The sequence below is a fragment of the Stegastes partitus genome, unplaced genomic scaffold (genome assembly GCF_000690725.1).
Source record: "Stegastes partitus isolate 25-593 unplaced genomic scaffold, Stegastes_partitus-1.0.2 Scaffold408, whole genome shotgun sequence".
NCBI lineage: Eukaryota > Metazoa > Chordata > Actinopteri > Pomacentridae > Stegastes > Stegastes partitus.
In genome coordinates, this window is record NW_007578139.1 from 507431 (window position 1) to 527404 (window position 19974).

Sequence of the window (19974 nt, forward strand, 5' to 3'; positions counted from 1 at the left end):
TCCACATTTTTGGACAATTGACAATACCCCCTACGGTTAAAGAGGGTGTATTCTTGGAAACCAAGATGGCTTTTGGCAGTTAGGGTCTGAAGATCAAGTGGTCAAGACGTTCTCAAGTGTCAGTTTCAGATTTATGCCTGAGTTCAGCCTTTTATAGAGATTTGATATTCCAGAAGTTATTTGTCACGTCTTTCCAAGCCCCCAAAATAAATTGCTTGGTCTTTGGCAAAGGGAGGGTCGAGTCAAGTGCTAGTCTCAGTTTTGGTTGTGACAACCTGTCATGTCAGGAGCACGCTGCTCCTGTTGCTCTTACTCTCTTGGGCGGGCTTTGGTCTGAGCGACTCCCCCCACCAGCTCTGTGAATACCCACTCTGAATGGACCTTACAGTTACCTGCGTGTCATTTGGATTTGCTCTCTGCACGAACCAATGCATGGAGTAACGACTTGGAACAAACTTAGTCCAGACTGAGAAACAATTTCCTCATGTATTTGGAAAACTCTGAGCAAAGCAAAGGAGAAGGGGGGGCGTCTACTGAAGCAATGCTTGCTGAACAATTCCAGGCCTCCAAATTAACAGAAGCTGCAGATTTAACAAGCCCTTCAAAGGAAAGCGCTGATCAAGGCATGAAGATCTTCGTGGAATACACTGAGCAGCGTGTCGACGGAGACGTGGACGCGTCTGTCCTTTGTGTGGAGCGCTGCGACATGAACACAGATGAGACTGAATCCTGCACATATTGCAGTGGACGCGCTGAGAGCTTTGAGCAACTCTCAGCAAACGGATTTTTTGAATCCGACCAGACCCTCGATGAGTGTGAGACCTCGGGGTTAAGCCAACCATTTGACAAATGTGCTAAACGCTGTGAGTGTTTTAAACCTTGCAAGTCCTCTGAGTACTGTGCTAATCATAGCTTAGCTTCCAAATGTAGTCCTTGCTGCGAACAGTGTGCAGAACACCTCCAATTATTTCAACAATGTAAGCCCTCTGATCATCAGCTGGAGTCTTCTGACTCGGAGCCAGACAAATTGGAAGTGTACTGTGGCAGTTTCGGTCAGTGTGAAATGTCTGATTTGATGCCTGAATGCACAGACCGCCTCGAGTCGCTACAACAATACGAGCCGTCACATCAGCAGTGCGAGTGCTTTGACTCTGAGCCAGACACATCAACAGAGGACTCTGAGCAATGTGAAATGTCTGTCGTCTCCGACTCAGGGGACTCGTTGGACGACGGTGCTGATCTTTGTGAGTATGACGAAAATCAAAATCAAACTGAATCCGCAAATGATTATGATGACGATGAGAGCTATGAGGGCGACCAAAATGAGCCCAGTGATGAAGAGGCCCCTAGATTGCCAGAAGACAGCGAGGACGCCTCCTTTGCAGGAGATTTCTGTGAGACACACGTGTACGCCGAAGAAAACTCTCAGCAAGCTAGTACATCAGACATGTCTGCAGATCCCAGCGAGTTATGTGGAAATGATAACTCTGAAACAAGCCAAGAGTACGAACCCACTCATCAATCAGGGCGCAGCTATGAGAACAGCCTCTGCTCGGAGGAAGACGGTTCCTCAGATTGCTCCTCTGTGGAAACCAAATCCTTCAAGACTTGTCCAGATGGCAGCATTCCGTCTGATCCCTGCTCCGATTCATCTGGAGAATCTGAAAAAGGAGCTCAGGAAGATTCAAGCGATGAGCAGACGCAGTGGGAGTCTTTCGAAGAAGATGAAGAAACACAGCAAAGTAGCATTAACGGAAGTAATGAGGACAAACAGAAGAAACCCTCCGCTGATATTGTTATCGAGGATTACTTTGATTTGTTTGACAAAGCCGACTACCACGGACACATGTTCGGGCAGAAGCAGCGTTACATCTCCTGCTTCGACGGGGGCGATATCCACGACCACCTGTATCTCGAAGAAGAGGCGCAGAAGCGTAGAACCAAAAATGTGTACAAATTTGAAGAAGTAAACGAGGAAATGAACGTACCGGAAACCGAAGTGTGTTCTGGGGATGTGCAGGAGGACAGCGGCGAAGAACACACGGGCCAGAGAGACGAGGACTGGATCGGACAGTCGGAATCGAGTTTCACAGGAGATGAAGATGAAGAAGATGAATCGGAGAACCAAGCGGTTTACACGGAGAACAGTGATGAAGCAGAGGACGATGAAGCCCCTTTTGATGAAGAACCTTGTGCATCAGATGTTCCTGAAGTCTGCGATGAAGAAGACGAGGTCTGCCCGTCCACTGCCAACGAGGAGAGCATGTGTGCACCATGTGCCAAGGAAATCTGTGTTGAAGGTGATGCTTATGAAGACGAGGTCTGCGATGCTCAAGAGAAGTGTGAAACTCCCGTTGATGTCGCCCGTACAAGTGATGAGACTGAGTTAGCCGATGACAAAGATGAGCCCGAGCCTGAAGACAAAGTATTCATCGCATGTTCAGAGGTGGAGCCGTATTGGTCCCTAATAGATAACGAAGAAATTGGAGAGTTTTGCGAGGCGGATGTTGAGGACTACTACACGTATCAGATTAAAAGCATTCAGTCATCTGTTAAACAAGCCTTGAATGGATTTATTGTGGGGGAAAGATCATACGATGCGTCGAGAAAAGACGCTCTTTCATCTCTGGAAGAAGTCCAGGCCAGCCCAGAGGAGCGCAAATCAGCCACATTTCAAATCACCCAAGTTACTGAACTGAACCGCACCGTTGCGGAAAAAACATCTGACGAGGACTGTGTGTTGAATGAGAGTTCAAGACAACCGAGACCCCCTTCAGATATTATTCACAGCGTTGTCTCGCAACACGCCAAAATCGAGGGAGGGGACAAAAGGACTGAGGATAACAAGGCCTCCGAACAAAGCAGGGATTCAGAAGAGGAGAGTGACGATGAATCCTGTGAGCCTTGTGAATGCGAGTACTGCATTCCGCCGACAGAGCAGGTATTATGTTGCGCCTTAACAGTGAAGTTACTGAGTCCTCAGAACCGTGGGGCGAAACTCGAAATAATCCGTTTCGAAGGCAAATGCGCCCGATCTATTTTTACATCAGTAAGACTGTACCGCCAAGCCGAGGCAATGAATAAGTTACAGGAGATCTCGACTTGGCATATTGTGTGGTATCTGTGTCAAATTCCAGCTCTGTCATTTTGCTCACGTGGCAGCTCACTCCACACGGACAAACAGATGCATCAGTGTTACAGGCCTCCTGTTTGTTCATGCCAGCTTGTTTTTAGAAGCAGAATCGCATTAACGAACCACGATCACTGACCACTCGCTGAAGGACGAGACGCCTCGGAGTGATATTTACATGTTCCATCAGCGTGGCAGCAGCTGTAGCATCCAATGTTTCCTGTAACCCCTCACCGGTACACAACACGATTTAATCTCTTGAGTGACAAGAAACACACGCACACAATAAGCTCGAGGGCTTTCGCAACATGTCGAGGTGGTAATTTTTGTTTAAAGCAACACTCATCTTGCTTATATTACAGAGAGTTAAAAGAGCGTTTTAATTAGTAGCAACCTTTATGTTACATCAGTCTTGATGGTCTGTTTGTCTTCAGGTCCCAGCAAAGCCGCTGCTCCCACAGATGAAATCGAATGATGCAGGGAAGATCTGTGTGGTCATTGATTTGGATGAAACGCTAGTGCATAGTTCATTTAAGGTAAGTTGGCCCCGCGCCCATCGACCACAGCGTTACAACCACCAGTCTGATATTGTGTAAGTCCCCCCACGTGTTACTAGAACAGATCTGAACCGTCGTGCCATGGACACGGGACCTCTCGGGGCGCCCCGTGGTGCCTGGCACCAGGACGCTGGCAGCGGTCCCGTGGGCGGGGCCAAGCTGTGGATGCATGTTGGGGTTGGGGGTCTGAGGAGTTGGAAGGCCAGGTCAACACTTTGGGCTCTTCATCATGTTCCTTGAGCCTTTCCTGGGTAGATTCTGCAGTGTTGGTTTGTTTTAAATAAAAAATAAAAAATAAAAAAAGGAAGGTCTGGATGTGTGGGTTGGTGGGGAGAGTCATGACGTGTTGACGGCCATAATTAAGTTTAAAGGGCAACTTAAAATAAAATTAAACAAACAAAAAAAATTACTTTCCAGGTCTTTTTTTTTTCTCTTTCCAGGAAAAACTGTGACTTCTTGTCTTAAATCTAGAAAGGGGTCATAAATTACCATGAGGTTGCTCAGTAATCAGTGAAAACAACAAACAAACTTAAACATAATCCACCATAAAACAGCAAATTTTCCATTTTCAGGCTGTGGTTTTTGCATAAAAACCACAAGGACTCTGATAAATAAGTAGATTTCGCAACCTAGAACACACCAGGCTTGACATTTCCTCTGCTTTCCAGTGTTTAAGCTTACTGACTGCTCACTGTAACTGTTACTCTGTCAGGATTTTATTTTTGTTGCTGAAAATAATGCTTTGTTTTGGTTGAGAAGCAAAAAGGACAGTAGAACACATGAGATAGATAACTAGTTTAAGGAAACCGTGTGTGGAAATGCTTTATTTTTGAAAGACAGAACACATTTTTAAAGAATTAATCATCTAAATTCTTATTTATTCATTTGTTTTATGTGGTCTAAACGGTTCTTTGCCTGTTGTGTATTCTGTGCTTACTTCAGTATTCAAACACAATCAGGTAATAAATACAGGTAAATAGGTACGATATGCATTTTTGTAGGGGCTTAACTTTAATATTTAAATAGGTAAATTAGAATAAAATCACATTTAAAATGTTTATAATACTGTAGGGTTTTAACCATAATGTTTAAATCACTCAAATGCATTTATATAACAAACAACACTGTGTGATCCCAACCTTTATATTTAGATTTGTTCAGTAAATTCTTAACACCCGTGTTGTGTCTGTATTGTAAAGCACTTGTTGTTTTAGATGTGCTATAAATGTATACGGCAACGACTCGATATCTTGACAGCTCGATGGACACGCTGCCTCTCTCTAATGTAAGGCTTCCATAGCGCAGCGTGTAATCTAATAACCGAGTCCGAAATAGTCAAAAAAGTAGTCAAGAATAGCAGCAGGATTTGCACCTTTTTCAAAGGCACTTAATGTATTTTATCGTAAAGACCTTCTAAGTATTGCCTCCTGAAAATTAACTCTTTATTTTATTGGCGCTCTGGTTTCATGACTCCACCTGCAACCTAAAACCCGAGTGAGATCTCTGGAAAGCCAATAAAATCTGATTTTCTAGGAAGAAAAGTCATTAGCTCTGTCTATGCTTTATATATATATAAAGTGCAACTATATATGTTTTTAAAATGAATAGTGAACTGCAGAATTTGCTTAACGGTGTAAACATGTGAGTGTTGATGCAGTACGTCTGCTTCCAGTGTTTTCAGTTTTACATTGTTCTTTCTATTACACGGCGTCCTTTTGATGGGTTTGATACCTTTTAAGGTAGCATTCAGGGAACAAAGTAATCAATGCCAGGAGTCGAGGCTCCTGTATCACGACAAATTATGTAATGAATGCCATGTGGTGTTTAGTCCTTCTCAGGTCACAGACTGTCCTTAAGGATGTCACTGGATATTGCCATTAGCTCGGCGTAAACAGGGTCAGACTCTGTGAACTCCATGTTTAAGGCAAGGTTGATAATAAAACTCATTATTACTTTGACACATATACTAAGAATAGCGTTCGCTAACACCGTTTTACAGTTGGTTTCATGTGAGTTGTGTGGAATATGTTTTGAGCTGTTAGACACTTTAAATAGATTATTTATGGGGTGCGCATATAAGTCTAGACTCGGAAGGTATTACTGTACATGTCGCCCTGAAATCTCCTCGTTGGCCTTCTAACAGCTTAAGACCACGCAGTTTGAATGGTTTAGGGAATAAAGACGTTAACAGTCGTCTCCTCGGCTGTTTAAAGCTACACAAAGCTCGCTGTGTGATGCTAGAACTGAACTAAAGTAAAATAGATGTCAAGAAATGTAAAATTAATTCAAATAAATCCTTATGAATTAGAGAAATGCTTCAAAAGGGGATTCATTTTTATACAATTTGAAGGATAAATGAAGTTATAGAGATGAGATATTTTCAAGTCTATATATTCGACACACCTGTTAAATCCAGTGTAATCTAATACAACAAGTCTGACATCAATTCTGTAGCATTTCTAACATTTAAGGTGGGGGGCAAAATATTAGGAACACCGTCCAGTACCACCACTCTCCGCTGTCACCTCAAGCAGAGTTATCGTCTTTCTAACAATGTCAAACAAAATCTGAAAGTTGAAGAAGCTTCGTAAAAGTGGAATTTACGGCGGAGCTGCTGAATTGGGTTGCATTTCACAGGTGTGTCTATTAAAGCTGAGTGTATGTAGACAGTTTTAATCATTTTTCTTGGGGGAAGAAATAGTTATTTTAATAAGTGGGAAGTAACTTCTGGGCCGAACGTTTCAAATATTTGGGATTTGGGGATGAGGAAGCTGTAAAAGCAACAAGGGCTGAAAAAAGGCCGGTGCAGACGTTTAATGTGTAAAAAAAAAAAACTGGTGTCATAACTGGATTGCATTCAATTAGATTGCTTGTAAGAACTAAAAGAACAAAAAAAGCGAGTTACTAACTGAGCTGTAATAATTAAATAATTTAAAGCGGCTGGTGCAGAACATGACGTGCATCATTAAAAACCTGTGCGTTAACTGTGAATCTGTTCTGAAACTTTCTGTTTGCAACTCATGTGATTCTGTCTCCTTTACATTACCTCATCGTATCCCAATGTAGGCCACGGTGCTAGGCCTTACATAGAACAGGCTTGTAATGATACCGAGGTTCGAGAGGCATATTTCAAGTGTGAGAACTACAAGAAATAAATCAGATATTTTATGAGCCCTGTCACTTTCTGTAGCTGCCCGTATTTCACCGGTTGAAGTGACAGAAGTGAAATTATTTACAGTGTTATTTAAAAGAGGCGGCGGTGGCGTCGGCGTGTCCTTTATGACACATCTTTTACTTCTGATTTACTGCCATTGATGTCTCTCTGTCGATTGTGTTCGGAGGTTGAATGATTGTTTTTGTTGTGTTTCCGCTTCTGTTTCCAACAGCCGGTGAACAATGCAGATTTTATCATTCCAGTGGAAATTGATGGAACAGTTCACCAGGTAGGCCCCTGAAATGCTTGAATCACGATTTGTAACGATGTTTTTCTGCATTGTTAAAACTTGTCATCGTGGAAGATTCACAGTAGTTTCTACAAACCTGCTAGACCTCCTGGGAGAAGATTCATATAAAAACTGCATCGTTTTATGTGAACTATGTGTCACTGTGTTGTATATATATGCCAGAAACCAAATTTTATGAACTCTATAAACCCTCAAATATAAAAAAAAGACAGTTAACTAAGTTTTTTTTAAAAATCCCACTCTCTGGGAACACAGTGCTCGCGGCCTGACAGAGCTGTAGCCCTCTCTGTTGATGGCTCCAAACAGCAGGTGCCTATTTCAGTGGCCTGACGAAATGAGCAAAGCCTGGCAGGCTTCTCAGAAATCGCTGGCCATCAATCTCAGTGTCTGCGCACATTACGCTCGTTGGCGCTCATTGGAAAAGGCAGCGACGTTTCCCTGCAGGCTTTAAACGGTAACTACAGTCTGCGGTTGCGTGGCCGTCCAGAAGACAGAGGAGCTTTGTTGTCCGAAGGGCCTGGGTCTGTTTCAAGTAATCCAGGATAGGCTTGTTAAAGTGGGGAAAGCCTATTCGGGATGACTTGGTTCAGAAACAAGGCCGCCAGCATCTTAGTGGGAGTAGATGTAAAGTACTGTTGAGGTGTTTTTATGTCTGTTTTAACCCTCTGAACTCTAGTTTCTGGGTGTTTTTTTTGCCTCTTTGCATTTATGCATTTTTCACTTCTTTTTTTTTTTCTCACTGGGAGCTCATTTTTCACTGCAACATAAAGTCCTGCACAACTATGGGTCGAGGTAGAGAGAAATTAGAAATACTTATGACACAATTCTAATGCCTTAAATTACAAAAAAGAAAAACACAAATTTATTTGATTATTTATTTTACCAAAAAAAAAAAAAAAAAAAAACTGGAATCACCATGAATAATATTTTTTCCATTTTTCTGTTCATGGATCTACATGATATAGATATTTTACTATTTATATTTTTAAAATGTGTTTTCATGCTTGTCTCCAACCTGCTCTGTGGAAACACAGCCTGCAGTTCAGCCACAAAGTCTCTGAACTAACCTCTCAGTTGCAAGGAGGATGGCCAAGTTTTTTTTGTTTTGTTCTTTACAGAATCAGGTTTGTGCAAACGGTTTATTTCTGGGCATTTTGTGAAATTAAATGTGGAATAAAGAGTTATTAATAAAAAATCACGATTTTAAGCTTAGATCTGGTAAATTTTTCCAATGATTCTGTACATAGAATTAGTTCAAGGACTGTTGGAGGGTCGGAAATCTGATGATTCTTTGTGTTTTTACAGTTTCTAGCTCTTGGACATGCTGTAGTGGATTTTGGGGATCAGGGAATTAATCTAAATACACAGCTTCATCTTTGTGTTTCTTGAATATCACTCAAACAGTATGAAGTTACAGACAAAAGAAAACATTACTCCTTTTCACCAACTGACATTTAGGTGACTTATGTGTTGACTTGTAACAAACTACCGAGTGCAGCGGCTGTAATGTGCAGGATTTCTAGACACATTGGATTTCTGTTTTTTAATCTATTTTTCCCTTGAGTTGTTTGTGTTCTTGAGCTTGCAACAGAATCGTTGTTGTCTTCACACTGATGTGCCCTTTGTGTCTGCGCCCAGGTGTACGTGTTGAAGAGACCCCACGTTGACGAATTCCTCAAGAGGATGGGAGAGTTGTTTGAGTGCGTTTTGTTCACCGCGAGCTTATCCAAGGTCTGTTCTCCATGTCTGTTTTTTTTGTTTAAAATGTGTTGGTTGGGCTAAACAGTTAATCTAAATATTATTTAAGTTGCAGTATGGCCAAGTGTAGCATCCTAATCAAGGTAAAATATGTCACAAAATACATCTTAATTCAGTTTTATGGTGCTACACGAGTTCTCTGACTCCAAAATGGTGTTCTCCAGACATGAGGGAGCGTGATTGTGATCGTCAAACATCTCATCATCGGGTTTTCAGTAGAAAGAAAATGAAAAAATTGAATATCGCAGTTAAAAAACAAAAAAACAAAACGCAATATGGTCTATTTTGTTTTTTCCCAGCTTTACTAGATAGCATGTTCCAGTTGGACGCCGCTGCAGACAAATCTATCCACACTGGAAAGTGACAACTGCAGTTGCAAAAGATTGTGCTTTGAATTACTGGAAGCTCATTTCTGAGTGTGATTTACAGCCGGCCTTTCACATCCAGAGAGTTTTACGATACCTGTCAGGGGATTGCTCAGACATTTTAACCTCTAACATTTCCTTCAAACTGTGTTAACCTTAACCTTAGCTTAACTTTGCCAAGCATCTGGTCAGCCGTCACTCATGAACTCACTCACACGCCGCGGGATTGGGTTTTAGTCGCCGCGTTTCGTCGTCTGCAGCGCCTAACGGGTGCATTTGGGATGCACCGTCAGAGATCGAACGCTGTTATTAGTGGTCGCTCCTTCATGGCTGACACAAAGTGAATGTTTATGCTTATGCTGCACATTAAAACTTGATGCATTGGAAGGTTGTAGCTCTGTGGAGGCCATTATGTTTACATTTAAAACGCTTACTGTGGAGGATAATTCATTTAAAAGCTCGTAAAGTGTCATTTCCAGACTAATCTGCGATATGCATTACCAAGTTATAGTTTTTCACGTTGACAAAACGTATTTAAAAAGCAGCTCTGTGGAGGCGATCGGACCCTGCAGATCATTTTCTAATTCACGCTGACAATAAATCGATTCACGCTGAGGTTTCTTTCTGTTTGTTTAGATGCCGCGTGTCCAATAATACCCCTATTAGGGCTGAAGCATCTGTGGAGAATTTTTTTTTTTCGGACTGATATTGCGATTTGATTTGCAGTATCATTTTTTTCAAAGTCAAGCTTCAGCTCAGCATTCACCGTGTAATAGGTTTAAATGTGGGATGGATTGCCGTTTCAAAAGTGTGACCGTCACCACGGGTCGACTGGTTGTGAGCAGATCGATTATCAGATCTGGCGTTCAGCATTTTTTAGCATCCTTGTATCAACGCTAAAGAATAAATGATAAAAATCTTAATTTGACAGACATGTAATATATGTATTTTTACTGTTTGTGCATCTTTCATTTCTAAAACTCCTTGATTACAAATGATCAGCATCAGGCCTGAAAACAACCCCATTGATCGACCACTACCTGCCACACAATTTGTAAAACCCTCGGCAGGACAGTTAAACTCTCAGCTACATATGCTGCATAACATGTATTCTAAATTGCAACCTTTGTGATTTGCTGATTGCATTGTTTCAATTTAATGTGAAACTAATAAACTGTTCGGCCCGAGGCACTCAGCGGCTACTCACAGAATTGAAAATACATAATTAAAAAAAAAAGTTGAGTTATGAGCCTGTTAATATTTATTATTTTTATCTGATAAATATAATTGTTTGTTTATTACCTGGCCCCCGGCCTCTTGTTGTTTTTGCAAAACTGGCTCCCAGGCAAATCAAGGTGACTATCTCTGCCTTACAACATGCTCCTCTACCAGTTATCTGCTGTTTCATTCATTAATGTGTGTTTGCTTTTGTATGGGAACAAAATGGAATGAGCATACCCAAATATAATTGTTGCACAGTTGTAGAACTACAGACGAATATAGCTCAGCTATGTTTAAAGCTGACCCCTGTTTCTTCATTTTATGTCTTGATTTATTAGTACGCGGATCCTGTGTCCGACCTGCTGGACAAGTGGGGGGCCTTCCGGAGCCGGCTCTTTCGGGAGTCGTGTGTCTTTCACAAAGGGAACTACGTAAAAGACCTGAGCCGCTTAGGAAGAGACCTGAACAAGGTCATCATCATAGACAACTCCCCGGCCTCCTACATCTTCCACCCTGACAACGCAGTACGCATTTCTATTGTTTCTCTGCACTGTGCTGACATACAGCATACGAGGTGTGTCAGGAAAGTTCCAGGACTGGTGTCGTAAAAGATATATTTCAAATCCAAACTACAAGTTTTCCCCTTCAAACTAATCCCCCTGGAGTCTAACACACTTCCCCAGCCTTCTCTGCCTTCACGCCGCCATGCACTCCTGGAAGTATCCTCCACAGCTCCGTCATCACAGCCATCTTGATGTCGTCCATGTCTTCTAAACGGGTCCCCTTGATGACCCCCTTGGGAAAGAGGAAACAATCCCACGGAGCCAGGTGGGGTGAGTAGGGAGGTTGGATGCTCTTCTCAGCCAGGAACTGTGGGATGCTCAGGGCATTGTGAGCAGGTTGTCATGGTGAAGCAGCCACGACTTGTCCTGCCACAACTCTCACCTCTTCTGAACGAAGCAAACGCTGCAGGATCTCTTTGTGCTGGTTGATCGTCTGAAGGGGGAAACTCATAGTTTGTAGTTTGAAATATATCTTTTGTAACACCGGTCCTGGAACTTTTCTGACACACCTCGTACATGTGATTCACAACATTCACATTATTAAGGGCTCCAGAGTGCTAGAAATGATTCCTAACTCCACCCACTTCTGCTTTTTTTTTTTTTTTTTTGAAACCTCCAGGTTCCTGTAGCGTCCTGGTTTGACGACATGTCCGACACCGAGCTCCTCGATCTTATCCCCTTCTTTGAGAGACTAAGCAAAGTGGACGACGTCTATGATATTCTCAAGCAGCAGAGGACTTCAAGTTAACAGAGGCAGGATAGTAGGACGAAAACAATCACCAGCGGCTGTCGTCTCGGGGCCACGGAAGCTGGTGGGCCAACGGCTCCACACTGCTTCCCACTACAAGGACCACACTGCGAAAAATCACCTGCCATTTAATCTCATATTCTTTTAGTACGTTGGATATAAAAAAAAAAAAGTAAAAGCAGCTGGGCTAGGTGTGACTGCGTTGACAGCTACCTAACCCATCCATGTGTGTCGTAATGCCCGGACTTAATATGAGATTAAATGACGTCTGTAGATATCTTTTGCAGTGCAGCTAGTGTGTTGTTGTTGTTGTCGTTATGTGACAGCAGTGACCTTTGTAAGTGTGCTGTAAAGCTAGATTGTGTGAACAGTTGCTCAGTGCCATTCTACATATAAACCACCACCAGCCGTTTTAACGTCAGTACAATGTAGCATTTCTAATAAGATTTGACGCTTTCGCACAGAACGTAACGAGAATCCCGTTAACTTCAGACAGGTGACAATCATTAACTCTGGAGATTTTAGGTTTAGTGATTTTTTTTTTTAAATGCACATTTCGACATGTTCCAAACACTGTGCACTTACTGTATGTCTTTGGAAAGCTTTGAACAAAATCTACCATTTACTGTAGCATTTGGATTTAGGATCCAAAGTGTGAAACCAGAATCCAGGAATGAACCGTCACTGAACGTAGTGTTTATTCTCTACATTCGAGGTGACGACTAAATTCAATCTAATCTAATGATGAGTGTGTAATAACCATTTTAGAAGCTGTTCGGCCCTTTCCAGTCACGAACGCGTAACTCTTGGCTTCATAGTTGCATACCAATAATTTTAAAACAAAACCTGGATCTGTTATTGTATAATTCTGGATTAAGATTATTGGACCTTTCTCTCACACACACACACTTACCACTGCAGCAATGGTAAGATTAATCTTGTAAATAGAGTATATCAGGATTTTAGGCAATCGTTTTGATTTGGTTTTAATGTTATTTTATCTAATGTTATTTTGTGTAGTCGTATCAGCCACCACGGCGTGCAGTGCATCAATAATGCAATCCTGTTTAATGCGTGCGGGAGGAAGGTCGCGACCTGCTTCGGCATCTTAAATACGTTTTGATTTGAAAGCACACTTTGATGCCTCCTGTCGGCAAACTTGAATCCGAGCTGTTTCGTTTAAGTGGAGTCAAGTGCACTGCCTTATTGATCTGTATGTTCAGTTTCTTCGGGGGGACGGCGTAGGAACTCGTGCCGGATGCGCTCTAGTCCCGGTCTGGAGCGAGTGTGTGTGTGTGTTTGAATGTGTGGGTTTCAGTGTGACTGCGCCAGTGTGAGTATTTCTATCAGTTTCAGTTTAAAACAAAAGATACGTGAACAACTATAATCTGTCTTGGAATAATGATTTAACTTTTTTTTTTTTTTTACTGTATGCATCAAGAGTATTAACATTGTGACTTAAACTGGTTCAAACAAGTGAGTTTTTAAATTGCTGCTGATAAATGTTGAGACTGAAAAAAAGCAAAAAAAACAACAACAACAACTAGAGATATTTCTACCGTGCATCAATAAAGCATGTTTTATTGAAACAGGTCATATTTCACTACAGTACTTGACTTCTCGTACCTAACGCTCAACACAACATGGCAGAGCTGGAAACAGGTCAAATGGAAAAATGGAATATGGAACAGATTTCATATGAAAACAGCTATCATTCTCCACTCATCAAACCGCACTCAACAAAGCATTTCAATAAATCAAAAGCGTGCCCTTGATTATCAATCAAGGCGATCAAGTAATTTGTGAACCTATTTCTTTCCCTAAATTACCTCATTGTTTTTGGCCCAATGTATTTACATTACAAGCCCCTTTTAACTGCAAGACAGAACTTTCCTCATTCAAACTCGTCATCAAAACATACAAAAACAATTTCTATACAATGAACAAATGATGAAAATAGACTTGATTTGTGAAGTTGAACGAGCTGTTGCCTAAATGATCCATTCGGTGTGGTGTCTGATCTGATTTCGGGGAGTCGACTGGAAGTAATACGTCTGTTTTCTAAACCAAAAGAGTCTCTGTCACAGCAGCCACAAAAAAAAAAAAACATGCTCTGATATATGGGATGCCTAAACTGAGTGCAAATCAAGGTATATTGTGTTAAAAAAAATGCATATATAGTCTGTAAGTTCTGGTTCTGGAGTTCTACCAAGAATAGCTTGAGCATAAAAACGAATTTATAAGGGCAGGATGTATGTACAAGGTACAATCAGTGTAGGAACAAGACCAGATGTGTCATTTTGGTTTTGCTTTATGTCAGTTTTGGGCCTGAGCATTAGACCTGTGGATTACAGTGAACATATACTGTAGGTAGAACTCTTAATATGGACTGTACGGACCTAACTATAGACTCATCTTTACAGTATTTCAACCAGATATTTATTATTGGCACAAATACACATTAAGCTGGAGCATCTAAACCTAGTTAACAGTCAAACCACTTTCACACAGGGCATTATTTATTTACACTGAAACTGCTATTTGTGTAATGACAAAGGAACAAAATCAAGTCATCCTCACACGCTACGACACGTTTTATGTGAACAGAAAGCTATTAGACGATCAAAAGAACTGCATGAAAATCCATCACAACCCTGTTTAAGCCAGTTTTTTTTATAGACTGTGCGTAAATATATAAGCGATGTCAGTGTTACAAGTTGAAATCAGTCGGCGTAGTTATCAGGCGAAGACGGATGAGGGGCTTCGCTCAAGGGTCACCTGTGAAATTTGAGCAGAAAAGACAAATTAGATTGAAGAACAAACTGGCCAAAATGTTACACGAGTAAACCTGAGTACTACTTGAGTCTAGTACAACTGCACTTGACAGTTCTCATGTTTCATTTAAGGTGGCTTAACGAGCCAAACTTGTCCAGTAAGCAACAACAAAGCAAACATTAGAGTAAATCGTGCATGTTGAATGTTGTGCAAGATAATCTATTTTTGTAACCAGATGATCCCTGGTTGAATGCACCTGCTCGAAGCTTTCACTCTGCAAAAGCACCTCACACCTGAAGACACTGACATTCCCCAATATTTACAGTATACAGCAGAGGTGAGCACACCTGAAGGTCAAATGGTTCTACATTGTACCACCGTACAGTAAGGGCATTGCTTCTTAGTTGAACAGTTGGGTGCTTCCTCTGAGTTTAAATTTAATACCGGCTCCACAGTAGGAACCCAATGCAACAAAAGTCAGAAGTGAGATTCAAATCTTATTTTCTCAACACCTCTTATGTCCAAGTTTTATTTTGATGACCAACAGAAGTCACGCGCCAAAGGTGTTCTGTTGGATTCAGATCAGCGACATACTGGGTCAGCTTTTGGTTTCCACTTTTTTCCTTCTCTAGAAAAGATTCTGGCAGTGCGTTTTGGATCATTATCGTGCTGGAATATTCCTCTTCTGCCAAGCTTCAGTCAGCCAGTATGTTCACGATGCCGTCTATAAAGGTCACCCCCTAACAACTTCTGGCACTCCCATATCATCACACTGCCACCTCTGGGCCTCGATGTCAGAACTATGCATTCACTGTGGTGTTCACGTTAAACCAAACAACTTTATCTTAATCTAATCAAACCAAACAATGTTCTCCCAGTATTAATTAGGCTTTGTTTCAAGTTATTTCGCAATCAGTCTTCCACAGTTTCCTGGATGCCTCCTATAAAGGGTGAGGTTGCGCAATGCCCTTCACACGTCTGCCACAGAAAGTCTGATTTCCCCCCGATAACCCCTGTGCCAAGAAGCAACTAACCAACTGTTTTTCAGAGATAGACTGTGCAAGTAGTGCACCGTCCGTGGCATAGTTTTTGGAAGATTGCTGCTGTGGCTCTGATTAGTGGTACTGCGGCTCGTTCGATACCTCCTGATTACAGCTATGTGGAACCATGATGCAGATAGACACAGTTTATGGGCTCAAAATTAAGAAAGTTCTGGTGTTCATGGCTCATTTTATAACTACACAGTTAGGCTAACAGGAGATCACAGATGAAGCTGTGCTGTTGTAGAGAGGGGACACAGTTTTGATTGAGATCACATTTAACTGGTGGTACACTTCTGTTGTATACTGTATGCACTCGGACCACCTGACCTACATCGAGCTCATGATATATTCAGAGCAAAACCATCTGCTTTGCCCGTGTTATTCTGCATTGACAGGAACCGCTCTGTATGCTCTACGGTATGTGTCACAACTCCTATAGAGCTTTCAAACACTTTTAATTTTCTCAGCTGTGGCCGACTTGTGGTCGCGCTGCATTTTGCCCTCAGTTTAAACCCAAATGAATTTACAACAGTTCTACCGCCGAGGCCAGATGATTGAACGTAACACTCTTTCATTTAAAGCCAGCATAATAAAGCTAAGATTAGTTTACTCGTCTACGCATTGAAACGGCTCCGGAAGGTTCTGTGGGTATGTGCTCTGGATTGCTCGACCTACATGTCTGTTGATAGGGTAGGCTCATAAATACCTTATATTATTTACAGATTGCAGCACTCTAGGAGCCAAAACATTTACTGTATTTATTGCTATGGGCTGCATGTGCAGCGACAAGTCATGCAACGCACTTAAACGCGCCACCTGGACAATTCAGAGTCAGTCTGAAGGGTTTATGTTTTTGTTTTTGTTTTTTTTTCATGCTTTTTAATTGAATAGCTTTAAAAAAAAAAAAGCACTCTTAGTAAAAAACTTTTTCTAACTGAGGATGTACTGTCCACTTTTTGGTCAAATGAAGTAAACTCAAAACTGTGTTATTGCCGCCACCCAGTGGTTACTTATGGAATTACATTAATGGATTACGTATAACACATTTAAGCAGCTTGTCAAGTGAATTCATTGTTACTGCTGATGGTAATGAGGAGCATCACTTTTCCACCCTATACACTTATTAAAGTTAACATTAGCTTCATTCTTGTTGATTACATAAAAGGTGTTTGCAATTTGTAAACTACTATTACTTTGACATATTTATGAATGAGATGAATGGGGATTGTAAGCGATCCATTGCAGGAAGTTATAACTCTTTCCTGCAGCCCTCTATGAATTCTAAATGTAAACATATATCCGTCAATATATATATATATACCCATGTCTACATCATAGTTAAACTGTTAAGGTAAAAAAGTGCATTCTTCTACTCACTCATGACCCGAAGCTGGGCTCTGCTCTTTGCTTTCCCAAAGGTGAACTCCACCTCCCCGGTCATGTCTGTGGAGGTCTGCCGGAGGGTCAGCCTGTGGACCGTCCCCATCTTCTCCAGACGAACCCGAGAGCTCGGCTGCAAGGGCTCCCCGTTCAGACTCCACACGGGGGACTTGAGGACAGGGACCGAGACCTCACATTCAAAGCAGGCCTCGTCGGGAGCCACGACCTCCACGTCTTTGAGCTCTCGGACCATCAGCAAAGACTGGGCTGGGTCAGTGCAAGGCAGAGTGGGAGAGCTGTTAGTGGCTTTAAATCTGGTATAACCACATGGTAGATAGGGTTGCTGCTGGTATATTTAAGAGTTTAGCTGTGAAGTTCTGAGAACTTTAGACGAAAAGGAACCAAGTGTAAATCTTTGAGAAGACTGGCATCTGCTGGTGAAACATGAGTAGTGCTTTCGCTAGCCTGTGCTCAGTGAAAGCTCTGATTCATAACAGAAAGAAAAGCACTAGTGTTACGAATAATATTAATTTTTCTTCACCAGTAAGTCATGACACTGTGATGGTGAACCAGCATTCTCAGTGCTGAGGCAGTTAAATGCAATGCAGTTGCTGATATTTATTTATACTGTTGAAAAAAAATGGCCTGTGATGAAAACAAGGCCTGTTTATTTTTAAGGGTCTGGGTATGTTGCGTGGCCCTGTGATAGACTGGCGACCTGTCCAGGGTGTCCCCTGCCTTCACCCTAAGTCGGCTGGGATTTTTTTTTTTTTTTTTTGTAAAAGAAATGTGAAGCTTTTCACAATTAGACTTGTACCTGGAGGGTTTAATCCAACCTGCCATTAGGACTGAATGTAAATGATGTGAATTCAAGTTGAGTGAGGGGGTTATCTTGTACCGTATTCTTTAATTAGAGAAAAAAAAATGCCTTTTAAAAAAATCCAGCTTTTTGCAAAAACACACAACAAATACAAATTGTGTGCCTTAAGACTCATTTCTCTTTTTCGGGCCTCCTCGTCTCCTTTGTTCACAATTTTTTAGGATGTCTCACTTCAAAAAAATACACTTTGAGGATCGAGGAGCTATAAGTGAGGATGCACAGGTGGACTTTATCTTTATACATCTCTGTTTATACATTTTTGCACATAGCTTTGTTAGTGTAAAACTGCTACTTTGCACCGAATAGGATTGCACTCAATTTCGTTGTACTTTTAGTGTCATGGCATTAAAGACTGTATTTGTGTTGCTCTTTTTGGCACCTAAAAGAGGCGACACACAGCTGGAATATACGAATCATGTTAAAAGTAGGACTGACAAATGCGTGTGCGTAATATTTGTCACTCAACTAGAATATATGTAGCTCTTTGTTTGTACAGTACTGCGTTGTGTACTGTTTGTGTAATACAGTAATAGTCGATAACAAAAAAATGCACTGATAATGCAGCTGTGCCACACTTTACCACCATATCTCTGAAGCGAGAATGTCTCATTTTGTTCGATGCCTGTTGCCTTGACTCCTCTCTCCTCCTCCGCTTGCATGTCTGATGGGAGGGACTAAGATGTGATAAGAGGAGTTGCAGATGTTTAAACTGCGTAATAGGGGGGTGGAAACACTCTAAACCTCGTCCAAACTCAGAAAACACATGTTTTGACGTTGCTTTTCCAGTGGGTGGCGCTATCAGGTTATGTATGTATTTACAGTCTGTGGCTCCCTCTGTTGATCTGCTACTACTATAAGAGAGGGTCTCATACTGTTGCTATTGTTGTCTTATAACAGCCTCGGATGTGTTGCCGGGGAAAATGAAATATTGTTGTTGAGCTATGACATGTGAGGTTCTGGCATTCGTCACTACAATAGTAGTGACTATATTCTGCATAGGACTGCCGTTGCCATACACACACCAGTGGCAGGAGCAGGAGTATAAACACAGTATTTGCACAACTTCTGCCCTCAAACAGGTTTTCTAAAGGCTGAAGAACTCCTTTATCCTTCATTTTTCAGTTTAACTATGACCACTGTTGCCCAATGGGATTCTTGCTTTTTACAGATTTTAAAAAGTGCATTGAAACTCTTATTTGTATGATCTTCAAGTGTGACAGTGCAAATTATGTTAGCAATTGTGAATTTACCTCTTTGAAGAAGTGTCGTACACATGCGCACCTCATAACAATCTCCAGCTAACAAGCAGTTTGTTATGTCGGACTAAAATCAGTGATGTCACACTACAGGTTTCTGCACTTCAGCTCCTGAAATTAATTTGCAAACTTTGCCTCCAAACTACAGAGTGCTTTAATCAGGAAGTCTCTTACCCTCCACTGTCAGCTTTGCAGAGCATGTATACTCTCCAACCTGCACGCTGTATGTGCCGTCGTCATCTAGCGCCACCTGCTGGATGATCAGCTTGCGATAGCAGCCCTCGCTGCAGATCTCAAAGCGTTCGGAGGGCAGGATGACGTTGCTGCCTTTGTACCAGCGGATGCTGCATCTGGGGTTGGACACGGTGCAATCGAGGATCACGCGGCTTTTCTCGAGGGCCGTCTTATCCTGCAGAGGTTTTACAATGTTGACAGGAAGCTCTGAAAAGCAAGAAATGTGGGTAAAAATTTAAGACACACTACATGTCTGCATGAAAGAAGATATCACAACACACTGTGAGAGTATATACTACAAGACTTAATGTATGATTGTTGGACCAAAAAAGACTCTTTCATGTCAAAGTGAAAACATCCATCCATCCATCCAGTATCTACACACCGCTTAATCCTAACGCTTACATTTTATATTTTTAATGTATTGACATTACTTTGTGGTTAGCACTGTTGCCTCGCAGCGAGAAGGTCGCCGGTTTGTGTCCCAGTGGGAGCACTGGGGTCTTTCTGTGTGGAGTTTGCATGTTCTCCCCGTGCAGCGTGGGTTCTCTCCGGGTTCTCCGGCTTCCTCCCACACAGTCCAAAAACATGTTGAGGTTA

The 19974-nt window shown here is 41.8% G+C and overlaps 2 protein-coding genes across 2 annotated transcripts; one reads left to right on the forward strand and one right to left on the reverse strand.

Moving 5' to 3' along the window:
* Nucleotides 1–389: 389 nt before the first annotated feature.
* LOC103359966 (dentin sialophosphoprotein-like) lies at nt 390–13395 on the forward strand. Its single transcript, XM_008285553.1, has 6 exons — nt 390–2941; nt 3565–3666; nt 7074–7130; nt 8790–8882; nt 10834–11019; nt 11678–13395. Exons 1-6 carry the CDS (start codon nt 485–487, stop codon nt 11804–11806), a joined length of 3024 nt encoding a protein of 1007 aa, XP_008283775.1. The 5' UTR covers nt 390–484; the 3' UTR covers nt 11807–13395.
* LOC103359967 (obscurin-like) lies at nt 13363–19581 on the reverse strand (the record flags this gene model as incomplete). Its single annotated transcript, XM_008285554.1, has 3 exons — nt 13363–14584; nt 17002–17271; nt 19315–19581. Coding segments are annotated over 3 exons (548 nt in total), but the record flags the coding sequence as incomplete, so codon positions are not given.
* Between the last annotated feature and the right edge of the window lie 393 nt (nt 19582–19974).